The 13,824-nt window shown below is 45.9% G+C and overlaps 1 protein-coding gene across 2 annotated transcripts in view; it reads right to left on the bottom strand.

Annotated features, from left to right (window-relative positions):
- Positions 1–13,610, bottom strand: part of BAALC (BAALC binder of MAP3K1 and KLF4) — a 71,188-nt gene extending 57,578 nt beyond the window's left edge. Inside the window, exons 1-2 of one of the 2 annotated variants that reach the window (XM_079108954.1) lie at positions 13,294–13,610; positions 10,287–11,452 (exon numbers count right to left, since the gene is read on the bottom strand). In XM_079108954.1, the coding sequence (XP_078965080.1) occupies positions 11,430–11,452; positions 13,294–13,453 (183 nt within the window). In that variant the 5' untranslated portion in view covers positions 13,454–13,610 and the 3' untranslated portion in view covers positions 10,287–11,429. Of the gene's footprint in view, positions 1–10,286; positions 11,453–13,293 lie in introns of those variants that run through there. The other variant, XM_079108952.1, reaches the window with a different exon arrangement.
- Between the last annotated feature and the right edge of the window lie 214 nt (positions 13,611–13,824).

Below are 13,824 nucleotides of genomic sequence, written 5' to 3'. Positions count from 1 at the left end.
TTGTGGCATCCCAGACCTGTGAAACTTGTCTCTTCCCTGGCCTAGAGAACCTGTTAGACATGCAGGCTTTTTGTCCTACCTCACCTACCAAATCAGAAGCCCCAGGAGTGAAGCCTTTGTCTGAGGTTTCCCTGGTGAATCATTATGGAGCTACACGGGGGCACAGAAAGGTGAATATGGTGATGGTGTCTCCTGCCTGTAGAGGCTACTGGAGCGCCTGACCAGGTCTCCCTGCTGCCTGCAACACAGATCCTTCAGTTGTGGGGTGCCAGGAGGTGGGTAGATTTGACTTCAGCATGCACACAGTCAAGTTCCTCTCTAGGAGTCACCCTCTGTGGAAGGAAGTGGCCCCACCCACCATCTTGTCCTCTTGCTGGGGGCTGCCTGCGTCCAGTTGATGTAGGGTAGAATGGCCTGCTCAATTGCTGAAGGGCTGTAGCAGCTCCAGAGCTCCTGAGGGACCAGCCAAGGACCCTGTTGCAACAGCCATTCAACTTCCTCTGCCCCAGCCATGCCCCTTACCCCTTACATCTGGTGTTCCCTGGCACTCTCCCCAGTAGGAATCCATCAGATTCTGCTAACCAACTCTAAGAGAATGTGGGTTGGTAGCAAAGATAAGTCATAGCTGTAAATGAGAAAATTCCAAAATGGAGTAAGTATCCTAAAAGGCATGCGCTAGAAAGGAGCACATGGCTGAACTGGAAGGGCGGGACTGGTGATGTTTGGGGCAGAGGCAGTGGGTGGACAGGGTGCTTCAAAGGCCAGCCCCAGTCAGACTGAGTGGAGAGGATTTGCAGAGAACTGATGGAAAACAAGGCTGGCAAGAAGGCCTAAAATGGCAGGCACATTCACATTTTATGACACTCTGAGCAGAACAGCAGGACAACGGTCCCAGCTTTGGCTCAGGAATGTTCCCCAGGCAAGAGTGTGAAAGAGATTGGAGTGGACATGAATGGGGGTGAGAGGGAAGAGTCCAAAAGCTATTGCAAATGTCTAAGTGAAAGACAATGAGAAGCAAAGCTAGTAGCCAGCCAAAGAACTGTCACAGAGGAAAGGCCACAGGGCTCAGAATGAGACAGATCTGGGCTTAAACCCCACTGACTACTTACAACCTGTCTGCACTTTGGCAAGTCATCTCACCTCTTGGACGCCCGTCTTTGTAAGATGGAGCTAACATAGGTAATAAATATGCAGCACCTGCACAGGCAGAGCACCTGATTCATGGAAGCCAGGCTCATGAGGCAGAGGCTGTGCACATACATCACGATCAGCCCGGCAAGTCTGAGCCTGGCTACTATAAAGACTGTCCAGAGTGTCCTTGGGAAGTGATTCTTGAAGGTAATAACTTGATGAGGACTTGGTTTCAAACACACTTACTGTTTATTGAGGTGCTTAAACCTAAATCCTTCCTCTTTTGAAGGGTACACAGGCAATTTCAGGTTCATTGTAACCAATGCCTTGCCCTGTTGTTATGGTGACTGGTTCTCCAAACAGCCCTGCTGTTTTCTACAAACCCCTTTGGTTTCCTCATATGCTGAAGTCTACAAGCCCTGGTGACAGCAGCAAGGGGATTTTTTTTTTTTTTTTTTTGAACTTCCACAAGAAACGCTGTCAACTCTTTTATATTTGTCAATGGACTGACTGCAGCTTTTCCCGCAGAAGCCCCCAGGCTGAGCAGACGTGTGACCCTGCACAGGGAACCTCCACAAATGTTCTCACTAATTGGAAACTGGTGCCATGGAATATGAGCTGCACATCAGTCTCTGGCTGGCATTAGTCTTACAGGAAAACAAAACAGAAAACAAAGGGATGCTTACCACTCATTTCATGCAAGAGAGCAGAGTCCAAGGTCAAAGATTTAAGTCTTTAGGGTGTTGTTGCATTATTTTAAGAAATATTTCAGTATTAGCACATGTAATATGTGAATATGTAGCATATGCTTGCATTAAGCACTCATTGGACACATTATTATTAAATACATTATTATTAAAGCAAAATCTTAAAGCCAGCAATCATGTTGGCAGACTTCTCCCTCCCCACCTATCTACTTCCTTTACTCCTTGCTCCTGCTAATCTTATCTGCTCTCTGATCACAGCCTTGGGATGAAAGATGCAGCCACCCTGTTGGCAACCTACCCAGGGTCTGTTCTCTTTCTCCTTTGCCAAAAGGACCCTGATACTTTTAGGATGGCATGTGCTCAACTAGAAGTCTTGATTCTCTAGACTACTTTGCAGCCAGTAGGATGTCCCACAGCTCCAGTCAGTGAGACCCAAGCATAGCTTACTGGGTTCTTCCTATCTCAAATAAGACAGTACAGCATCTTAAAAAACAGCCATGAGGATGAAATCCACACACTAAGGACTGCAGAGCAACAGACTCAGAGGGACCCAGATTCTTGAGAGCATCCTTGAGCAGGTGCAGCATCCACCTCCAAACTTGGGGTGCAAACTGTTAACTTGTTAAACTTGCCTTCTGTTCATGCAGCCAAATAAGAGGTGAGAAGGGTTCCCTCCACTCAACAAATATCCACTCTGTGCTGAGTGCTGTGGTTACACACTTGGGCTCCAACAGTGAGTGAGTGAGTGAGTGGGGCCCTTGCCTTCATGGAGTGAGGAAGTTCAGAAATAACAGTAAAAGAATAAGATAATGACTGTGGCGTTAGGAAGAAAATAACCAGACAGTTACTGGGGAAGGCTAATGTCACTGAGAGGGTGACATCTGAACCCAGAGCTAAAGGGAGCGGTGGGGTTAATTATGTAAAGGGGTCTGACCTGTGCAGAGAAAGCACATTCCAGCAATTGCCAAGGCCTGGCAACTGGAAAGGGCTTGGTGTGTTCAAAGAATCGAGAGGAATCTGGTGCGGCTAGAAAACTCTGAGTGAAGAACAGAATAAACAATGCTGGAGAGGCAGCAGAGAATGAGTCAGGCAGGCCCCTGGAGAACAAGGGGAGGGATTGGGGTTTATTCTACCTCTAGTAGAAAGAGAAGCCATTAGAAGGTGTTAAGCAAGGCAGAGACAGGATGTGATAAATGTGCTTAAGAGATTGTTCTTCCTGTGCTATAAGGATGCATTGTTAAGGGCAAGAATGGGAGTGGGCTGTTGCAGAGGTCCAAGTGGAAGGAGATGGGCTCAGGGAGGGTCAGTGGAGATGTAGAGGAGACTGGCACCCAAACGGAGCTGCCTATGAGGTCCTCGCTGTGGTTACAAGGAATGGCATCATCTGTGCACTTAGAATCCTTTCCCTTCACTTAGGCTGGAGGAAAGTATGGCTAAAGATGTTTTCAAAACTATGAAGAGGCAAGAAGTAGGCATAGTGGGTGACTGGAAAGAATGTGTAGCATGTCTTTATTTTGGTATTCAGGGGAAAAGAATAAGGTAGCACTAGGGGTTATTACATAGGGACTGTCACAGTGTACTAATAAGAATTAGTAGAATTGCCAAAGATGGCAAGACCCCCGAGGTCACTCATGACCCTCTCCAGCAGTGCCAGGCAGCTCAGAAACAGAGATGTAGGGAGCAGAGGGGAAGGGTGACCCGTGGCTTAAGATTGGCATGATGAACCATCAAGCCCAGGGAGGCAAATGATCCGGCTGCTAGCATGGGCAGCACTGAAACTGGGCCCCTTATGTTTGTGAATATACTAATTCTTCTATGATTCCCATCTGACTGAGAATCAAAACCAGGACTGCTAAGAAAACCTCAAGTTTACACAGCTGACACTGTCCCTTGTTCAACACCAGCTTCCTTCACCACAGAACTATCCCATCTCCAAGCAAAGTAGCATGGATGGTGTTGCATGAAGACAGCAGGGAGAGGACCAAGGGCTTGAGGCTCTGAGGCTCAAGGAGAAATGGCTCATTAGGAAGGAAGTGTGGGAAGTTTAATCAGAAAGACCAGATCTGGCATGGTCCTGGGGGTGTGGCTGCATCGAAGCACAGCACAATGGCTTGCAGAAGGTCAAAAGGCTCTGGGTGGGACTTCCCAGCCAAAGGGCATCAGGCCAGCTGCCACTGATTCAGCTTTGTCTAACTGCCCACCAAAATACTCATGAAGACACAGAGGAAACATGACAATATTGCCACCAATGAAGGTTAACAGGGAACCTAATCCTGGAATCTGGGAGAAATTTGTACCATTTGGAAAGCAGATGGAGCCAGATTAAGAACAACCTACTCAGGCTTCTGGCTTTATTTCCTTACACAAAAACCACATGATAAGATGCAGGCAGACACTCCATACTTAGTTGACTGGACACAGAGACCCAGGGCTGGGTGCATATGGGGGGGGAGGGGGCAGTTGGAACACTGGAAAGCCAACCTGCCTGACTTCATAAGCATTCGAAACTCAGGGAGCTGGTTCCTACACCCGAACCCCCTACACGCACACATGCATGCATGAATGCAAGCACACAGAGACTATGCCTCAACATCTGTAAAGGATGTACATTCCAGAAAACTGCTGGAACATAAGACTGCATGATCATCATGAGTCCATTGCACGGGGTGGAGGGGATGTAGGAGGAACTATATCACACAGTATGTGTTTATCATAATAAATATTAACTGTGTAACTGGCCAATGGTGCCTGAAGCCTTTCCACATAAAGCTCACAGCCTCTGGCTACTGTCAGCAGAGAGTAGCTGAATTCAGTGACATTTGCTTAGTATGGAAAAAATAAAGGGAGAAAAGTCCCCTCCCTTATCCAGGGCCTTGCTCTTCCTCCATTTAAGAGAGACTTTGGTTCCAGCTCTCTCCAAATATTTTTATAAACACAGGAAAAACTATATTTTGTCTTGAACCTTGAGCTTCCAAACACTTTGAGAGATTTCCCCCACACCCACCGAACTTTAAACATCACCCCCACATCAAATGGATCATGCGAGTTGACAACCAGGTGCAGGATCTGAAGAATGAAGCCTAGATGCTGACCAAGGTGGTGTTTTCTCCTGCATGCTTTTCTATACTTCCTAAGTTTTATAAGGAACATATATTTCATTTGAAACCACAGACCACATTATTCTGTCCACTGGGATCCAGCTGATTCTCAGAGCATCCCTGCTCTGCAGAGACTGGCACAGCAAGGGGGTAGCCTAAGTGCCAGAGCTGCAAATTCACATCCTCAGCCCTGTAAATGCTGGCAGAGGCTCCCACACCTGGCAGATGGGTGGATGAGGGTACTAAATGCATGCTTAGCAGTTGCACAATGGACATGGCCCTGGATTTAGAAATGAGGGATGAATTCCCATCCAGTCTCTTTCACTCTCTAGCTGGGTCACCTCGCTCAGTTCCTAAAGCTCACGGAAACTGAGATTTCTTCATCCAGATTACGGTTATAATGATAGTTTATGAGGTTACTTTGGAGAGTAATGTGAACTGATATCCAAAAGAAAAATTCTCACGTATAGTAGATGATCAATAAAAACTATCTGACTCTCAATGTCAAGGAAATAGACCCAATCTCAGAAGGGAATGTGAGGGAGCAGAAATTCTCTCTCATTATTTCCAAATGTTCACAGTTGTGCTCACAAATACACTCATATTAGTTTTCTAAGGCTGCTATAACAAAGTACCACAGAAATCTATAGTCTCCGTTCTGGAAGCTAGAAGTCCAAGATCACGGCAGCCGAAGGCTTGGTTCCTTCTAAGGGCAGAGAGAGCTGATCCTCTCCCCTAGTCTCTAGCAGTTTTCTGCCACCTTCGGTGCCCCTTCACTTGTAGAAGTGTAGCCATATTTGCCCGTGTTCTCCCTGTGTATTCGTTTCTGTCTCTATAAGGATACAGTCATACTGGGTTAGGACCTCAAGGACTTCCTTTTAACTTGATAGTCTGTAAAGACTATCCCCAAATTAGATTATATTGTTATATATTAGGGATCAGGACTTCAACATCTGAATTTGGGGTGGGACTGGGGTAGACACAACTCAGCCCATAGCAACATTCTAAAAGAATTTCATCTCCATGGGGATGGAGGTGACTGGGTGTGGGGAAGACAGGAAGAGCATGGGAAGAAGCGAGGGCTCCTGGTAGCTAAACTAGAAGGGGCTAGATCACAATTTGAACTAAGACACAGGGTATACCCATCAAATCTGCAGTCTAGGGGGAGCCAAGGTGACACTCGGAATGGCCAAAGAAACTGTGGGAGTCCTGACCTGACAGGGACAGAATTTTGCAGCAGAAGTCAACTGGTCTACTGGAAGTAGCTGGAGGCTGGAGGCAACACCAGCCAAGACCAACAGGTTCAGACACCCAAGTTCACTAATAAGTCAAATGGTCTTAACAGCAGGAAGGTGCTGTGGGTCACAGGGCACAGACCCTAGAGTGAAGGCAGACCTGAGGGGTCCAGTTTGAAGTATGCTGAGCACAGGGCAGACCAGGAAAAGACCCCTTGATGTCTGAGAGGAGACTATCATTCCCACCAGGTCCTCAACCGTCAGAAAGGGAATCTGGAACGCACTTAGAAGCTATTATACCCAGCCATGGAGTCACCTTAAACTCATCTCAGGTGAGGGTCGGAATTGCCTTTCTGGAGTACAACAAAGACAAGGTTCCATGGACCAAGTATCTAAGACAAAAAACATCCAAGATGAGACCCAGGAAAGAGGTTGTAAGACAGACAGACCAAGCTTCATTTGCATAGCTAGCTCATTAATCCATTTACTCATTTTCATAGTCATTCAACAAATATGTGGTAGATGCCAGGTATGCAGATATCAGTAAGGTGGTCCCCAACCTGGAAGAGCTCACAGCCTACCTGGACAGGCAGAGCACAAGCGAGCTTGGGCAACGTGATCCAGCCAGTGTTTCTCCTGGGTTCACAGAGCAGGCTGTGATGCTCTGCCTGGGAGACAAGGGCCAGAGGACATAAGATTTCCTAAAACTTCATAAACTGCACAGTAACCACCTGTTTCTTTTAGTTTTTGCAAAACAACCCTTATAACAAAAAGGCTGGTGTTTGGAAAAGGGGCATGAGGAAGGTGGGGACCTTTCTGACTGTGTAATCAATTACATGGACAAGAACCCAAAAAAAGAGAAGCAGATGGAACTGACGAGGAAGGACATCATTAGCTCAGAGGTCTATGAGGGAAAAAGACACTTAAAAATTTTAGGAGATTTATTCAAAAGAGCTCACTCAAAGTCATACCATCGTCAGACACAGGGGATACAATGGTGAATGAAAAGACCCCTTATCTAACCTGACAGCCATTCTTAAGGGTAGCAGGCATTGGTCATTAAGCATTTTAAAATAAAACCACAAGTGGTAACCAATATATAGAAGGGGGTTGGAGTGGAGGGTTGTCCCTCAGGAAGCCACGACCCTTTCACAGCCTGAGCTGCCTTCCTCCACCTCTCCTGGCTAGAAAGGGCTATACCCACACCTGCTTCCTGAGCTGGGCTCCTACAGATGTCTGTACACACACTACCTCCTTCCCAGGCAGAATGAACTGCTTGTCCCCTGACACCTCTGGCACTTTTCCTTCATGCTGTTCCAGTATGAACCATGCTCACCTGAAGTGTGTCCACTTTTGTGTCTGTGTCCCCTGTATTAACCTCTAAAAGTCAAATGTATCTTACCTAACTTTGTGCCCAATGTCTGTTGAAGGAACAGAGAGCAAATGTCTTTCATCTTCAGTCTGTCAACACAGGGGAAAAAAAACCCTGGAATATTCTCTTTATAGCACTATAACCTGAATCAAGATCAGCAATGTTGAACATTAAAGGGAACCCAACAAGATGAATTTTAACAGGAACAAATGCAAAAATCTCAACTGGTGATTACTGAAACCAACAGTACTAATGCAAGATTCACAGGGGGAAAAAACCTCATTCAATATTTATTGAGTGCCACTTATATTTCAGTCACTGTCCCAGGTTCTGGGAATATAGCAGAGAAAATACAGTGTCCCTAATGCCACAGAACTTCAATTTAATTAGAAAAAAAATCTCAGGGTTTTAACTAATCACAAGCTTAGTGTGAGTCATCCAGGTAACATGGCAACAAGAACAGAAAAACAATCCTAACCTGATTTTTACCTGCAGGAGGAAAGAGGTTCCTTCTGTGGCCACTTCAGAATGTGCCAGGTGCCCTCTGCAGCTGAGTTGACAGCAGGAGTTTGGAGCTAACCCTAGGTTCCTTGTATCTAGAAAGACTTTGACAAACCTAGTGGTATGTTTAGAGGAATATGGTCAGACCCATAAGAGACATGAGAAATGATTAAGGAACTGCATGTGTTTGGCCTGGAGGAGGTAAGAGGAGATGGAAAGCATCTTCAAGGATTGAAAGGAGCTATCTGTGCAAGTTCAAATTTCACCAGTGGAAATCCCAGGGAAGATACTCTGCAAAGGCATGAGGAGACCCCCTTTCCTAAGAAGAAATGGCCCATCCTCAGGGATGATGCAGGGAAAATTGTGAGAGACTGGACCATCTAGAGGATGCACTAAACTTTGGGTACCATCAATTGCCAATCAAGAATTCTACAGCAAATCTCAATTAACAAGGAAGGCAGTAGTTAGGAGTGTGGGTTTTGGAATCTGAGTTGGATACCAGCCTGAGCTGGAAAAGTTACTCAACTCTAAGCCTCAATCCCTGGCTTGTAAAAGGGAGGTGGTAATGGTACCTACCTTATCCTGGGTGTAAACATTAAATGAGATGAATTACATAAAGTGCCAGGTATGGTGCCTGGTCCCTGATAGTAATATTCAAGTTTGTCATTTTATTTGACTTTTATTTAGGTAAATCATTTTGTTGTGAGTCTCTAATTCTTCAAACTTTATTATATTAAAATAATTTGTATAGAATAATAATATGAAATGTTGTTTTCTCCCAAGATATTAGAGAAAAAGTTAAAGAGAATATTTACAATTTTAAAAAAGGGACTTGCAATTAAATTGAGACCAAGCTAGGAAGTTATTAATGTATGGAATGGCTGAGCGAGCATGGGTCATGACAACCTCAGACTCCCCATCACCTTGGAGATTCCCATCTGACAACAGAAGTAAAAATCAGTCTAGCAAACTGATTTTATAAGGATTAAGTCATGTCAGAAATTTAATTTCCTTCTTTGATAGACTGATTTTGGTAACAGAGACATAATGGATATCAGACACTGGCCTCAGCTAAGTTTTAAATTCCAGCCTACAAAATAGTCAAATGTAAAAATTTAATTCAATTCTGCTAGCTAGTAGAGATAATCTCCAAGGACAGGGACCAGGAACTTAGGATCACTTTTTGAGTGAGGAGGAGGGACAAGACACTCTGTCCTTCATTGAAGTGAAAAACATACCCACCCCACAGTGAAGTGCAGAATTCATTCAACAAAATTTTACTGAACACTGTCTTATGACTATCTGGATAGAGTATAAGAAATTAAAGTGGGATTTAAAAGTAGATTTGCCATACCACCCTAAGATTTCATCTCACTCCAATTAGAATGGCTATTGTCAAGATTTCAAGCAACAATAAGTATTGATGAGAATGTGGGGGAAAAGGTACTCGTATGTTACTGGTGGGATTGCAAATTGGTGCAGCCACTCTGGAAAGCATTGTGGAGATTCCTCAGAAACTTAGAATAGACCCACCATTTGACCCAGCTATCCCACTCCTTGGTTTAAAGGACTTAAAATCAGCATACTACAGTGATGCAGCCACATAATGTTTATAGCAGCTCAATTCACAATAGCTAGATTGTGGAACCAACCTAGATGCCTTTCAATAGATGAATGAATAAAGAAACTGTGGTTTAGATGTACAACAAAAAAATTACTCAGCCATAAAAAGGAATAAAATTATGGCATTTGCTGATAAATGGATGGAACTGGAATATCATGCTAAGTAAAATAAGTCAATCCCCCCAAAATAAAGGCTGAATGTTTTCTGTGATAAGCGGATGCTGATACATAACAGGGGGCTGAGGGAGGGGGGTAAGGGAAGAATGGGGGAACACTGGATTGTGTAGAGGCAAATGAGGGGAAGGGTGGGGTGGGGGGAAGGAAAGATGGTAGAACAAGATGAACATCATTACTCTATGTACATGTATGATTACACGAATGGTATGACTGCATCATGTACAACCAGAGAAATGAAAAGTTGTACTCCATTTGTGTACAATGAATCAAAATGCATTCTGCTGTCATGTATAACTAAATAGAACAAACAATAAAAAAATAAAAGCAGATATGCCTATTGGAGTTTTTCAGTTGACACAGCTATGGAGTTGGGGCGTGGGGACCTATGGAGTGTTTGAACGGGCCAGAGTTTCAGCAGTGTGTGATAAAGTTGGGGCTAGGCTTTGTTTATTTGTTTGTTTGTTTTAACAGAAACTGGAATCAGAAAGGTACTTGGAGGGACTGATATTAAATAGATTTAAGTGGGAAAGTTCAATGGCAAGCATGACAGGGAAAAGCTGAAGAAGAGGCTTCTAGGAAGAGCTGATGGGAATGAAGGGCAGCATTGGACAGATCACCTGCTTATTTAGAAAATCTTCATGAAACACCAACCTATGTCACACATGTGCTAAGCATGGAAGACACAGAGAAGACTTAGGTCCACTCCCTACCTGCTAAGGTCCTGAGGTTGAGGTAGCCAGAAGAAAGGTGATTTCAGTCTGATAGTAAAGGAGAGTGACCAGGGGCCCAGAAAGAAAGTATTCTTGAGGACTGAGGGAACTGGGTGTAAGTAAGAGCTTCAGAGTGTACACACTGGGACAATTCTCTGAAGAGTCCATTTGACTGGGTAGATGACTTCCAGAGACCCTCTCTAGCTCTAGAATCCAGTGCAAAACCATTGTACTGGACCGGTGGATTTTTATAATCTGAACTCTCCTGAATCCAGCTCTTCCATTTGTCCTCCCTGCTCCATCAGAAAAGGACTGCTAGGAACAAGAAAAACTGGTCTTCTAGTTACCTATGACCACATAGTCACAGAGGTCCGTTAGAGGTCCCCAATGGGATTGAATTCATGGTTAAAGTACTGGCAGGACTGGGAAAAGCAGGGAGAGCTGAAAGAAAGGAAAAATAAAGAAAGAATGAATCCTGGCTAATTTCCCAGGGTGGCAGAAACCCAGGAGATTAGTAATTTTCTCGGATGTCCCACTACTAAAGATGACCAGTTTCCAGGCTGCAGAGCCACAGGAATCAAGTCACTCTTCCAGAGACTCCCGAGAATACTAATGTACTCCAAGAAAAGTCTTGGCTCAAGCTTTGTCTTCAGAAATGTCCCTCTCCTCCAAGGCTGATGGAAATTTCTAGAGAATTGAAATACTGCTGCCCATCGACGAGTCTTGCCAATTATAGCATGATGTCGCGGAGCTACAGCTGAGTCCATCCTATGAATGATGCAGACCTTCAGGACCATCTGCCTGGCAAGGCTGTCCCATGTTTGGCAAAGTTCCATGAACCGCACGCCTGTCCCAATCCCCACCTGTTGAAGGGATCAGATCTCCTGATAGATGGGATCTGAGTTAGGATGGCAGAGAAATGAGTGAATAAATGTTGGAAAAGACTTGAGGAGCATATATGTACATATTTAGCCAGTCCATAATAACTCTCACACCCATTCATGTTCTCTCCCCCTCGCTCCCTCCCTTTCACACCATACACTCCCTGTCACCACGGCAACCATTCCCTGAAGCTGTACTTTGTTCTTTTTTCATGCTAGATCTTTTCAATCTTATTTCTTTGCTGGGCAGCCCTGGCCTCAATCTCTGCAGAGAAGTACCACCACTTCCTTGGGAAATGCTGTTACCTCCAATGTGTACCAATCCCTTTAGAGGCTCATGTCTTATCTTTATCTTGACACTGAATTTGACTGACCTACTACCACCTGGTAACTTGCTGAAAGCACTGGCCACACAAAATAATCATTATGATTGCCTCTCTGAGTCAGGAAATTTAGAAAGAAATCCAGTGATCTGACAGCTTTCACAGATTGTTCTCAGTTAAAAAAAAAAAAAAAAAAAAAAAAAAAAGCCATTTTTTTATGTGGAAAAAGAAGCCAGACCAGGCACACAGGCACATGCCTATAGTCCCAGCTACTGGATAAGCTGAGGCAAGAGGTACATTTCAGCATCGGAGTCCAAGGCTAGCCAGGACAACACAGCCAAACCCTCTTGTTTAAACAAACAAACAAAACCAGCATTGGTCCTAAAAAAGATGGAGAGTCCTATTTGCAAGGCTAAGGTGGCAGCTCTTATTTAAAAGGCATTGATTGTGTGTTATTAGTCCTAAAAGTAGTTCACATGTCTTTCCTCCTCCATATAATATGCATTATGCTTCAAATTAGCCTTATTTTTAAATTTTAAATTTCTTCAATCAAAAATGCCTACATAAAGCAGTCAGAAAACAAAACTTTTTAAATCCAGTTATCAATCTGGCTTGTGACAACATCCATGTAATAAGTAGTGATTTTTTTCCCTTTCAGTGTCACCAACCCATTTACAATCAAAGTTTAGTACATGACAACAGTTTTCATCTCTGTAATTATTAGTGTTTGCTTAAAAACAATCCTTTCTTGTGACTGGACTAGAAAGTTCTTTTCAAATCCTTCTAGGAGATTTCTGGTGGCTGGAGAATGAATGACCTAAGTAAGAGTATTCAATTTATAGTTAAACATTTTTATGCCCTGCCTTATAATTGAGACGACGGGGGTAGGGAAGGAAGTTCTGTATTGGGAAATAACTGCTTGAAAAGTAAGTTAAAGTCATGATAGGGCAGGCATGCATTTATTTTGCCCTGAATCGGGATTCTGATTTTTGAAGCCCAACAGGAAGGATAAGGGAATCAACAAGAAGACTCCACCCAGGCAATCCCCGTCCTGCGTCTTGTCTCTAAATCACGCAAGAGAGGGTCCAGGTGGCCAGTGGATGAAGCCACTGAGTACGCAGGTGACCAGAGGGGAAGCTGGACCAGAGCAGGGCAAAGGCAAACAGGATCGGGTGGGAGCCCTGGCGTGGGCTGTGAGGTAGGTGTCTGGACCAGATGGGTAGTCCTCCCACCAATCCCTCCCGGGTCGGCGCCATGCACTGGCCAAGGCAAGGAAGCGCTGGGTGGTGGGCAGCTCAGGATTAGCTCAGCCCTCTGTAAGCAGCTCTTGTTGACCCCCGCCCCGTCCCCAGCTTGAGGCAGCCAGTCCATCACTGGGCAGTCCTGTCTGTCACTGCCCCCGACCCGCCATGGGTCCCCAAGGGTCCTGTGCCGCACTCCTGCCGCCTCGACCCCTCCGGCTTCTCTCTGGGTGGCCAGGGCCGCGCTCAGGTTCAGGGAGCGGCGGGCCAGGCGGGGGTCTGCAGCTCACTCACCCGCGTGCAGGCCTCCTGCCTCGGGGCCGTTGTCCGGGCCAGCGGCGCTGGGCTGCGCGTCCGAGTCGGTGTAGGTGAGCCAGGTGGACTCGGTCTCTCGGGTCCAGCTCTCGTAGTAGCGGGGCTCGATGGCATCAGCCCTGCTCCCGCCGCAGCCCATCCTCCCGCGCTGTGGGCGCGCCCGGCGGCCGCTCGGCTCGCTGCTGGCGCTGTGGCTCAGCCCGGGCGGCGCAGCCCCGGCAGAGAAGGCGGCGGCAGCGACATCGCTTGGGAGCCCGCGCGGAGCTCCTGCTGCGCCTCCTCTCTGCTTTGAGGCCCTCCCCCTGCCCACCTCCCCTCACCTCTCCCCACCTCCCCTCACCTCTCCCCCACCCTGTCCCAAGTCCCCCGCTCTCTACACCCTTCCTTAGTGCTCTGGAGCAGGCCTGGGTGCAGGAGCCACCGCAGCGAGAGGAGGGTCTCCGGAGGGACTCGACCCCTCCTGCCTGGATTATGGTTCCATCCATTCACGCATAATCCACCCATCCACCC

Source organism: Sciurus vulgaris (assembly GCF_902686455.1).
Source record: "Sciurus vulgaris genome assembly, chromosome: 1".
NCBI classification, from domain to species: Eukaryota; Metazoa; Chordata; class Mammalia; order Rodentia; family Sciuridae; genus Sciurus; species Sciurus vulgaris.
Note: the sequence above shows the minus strand (reverse complement) of the source record. Positions and strands in the feature narration are given on the sequence as shown.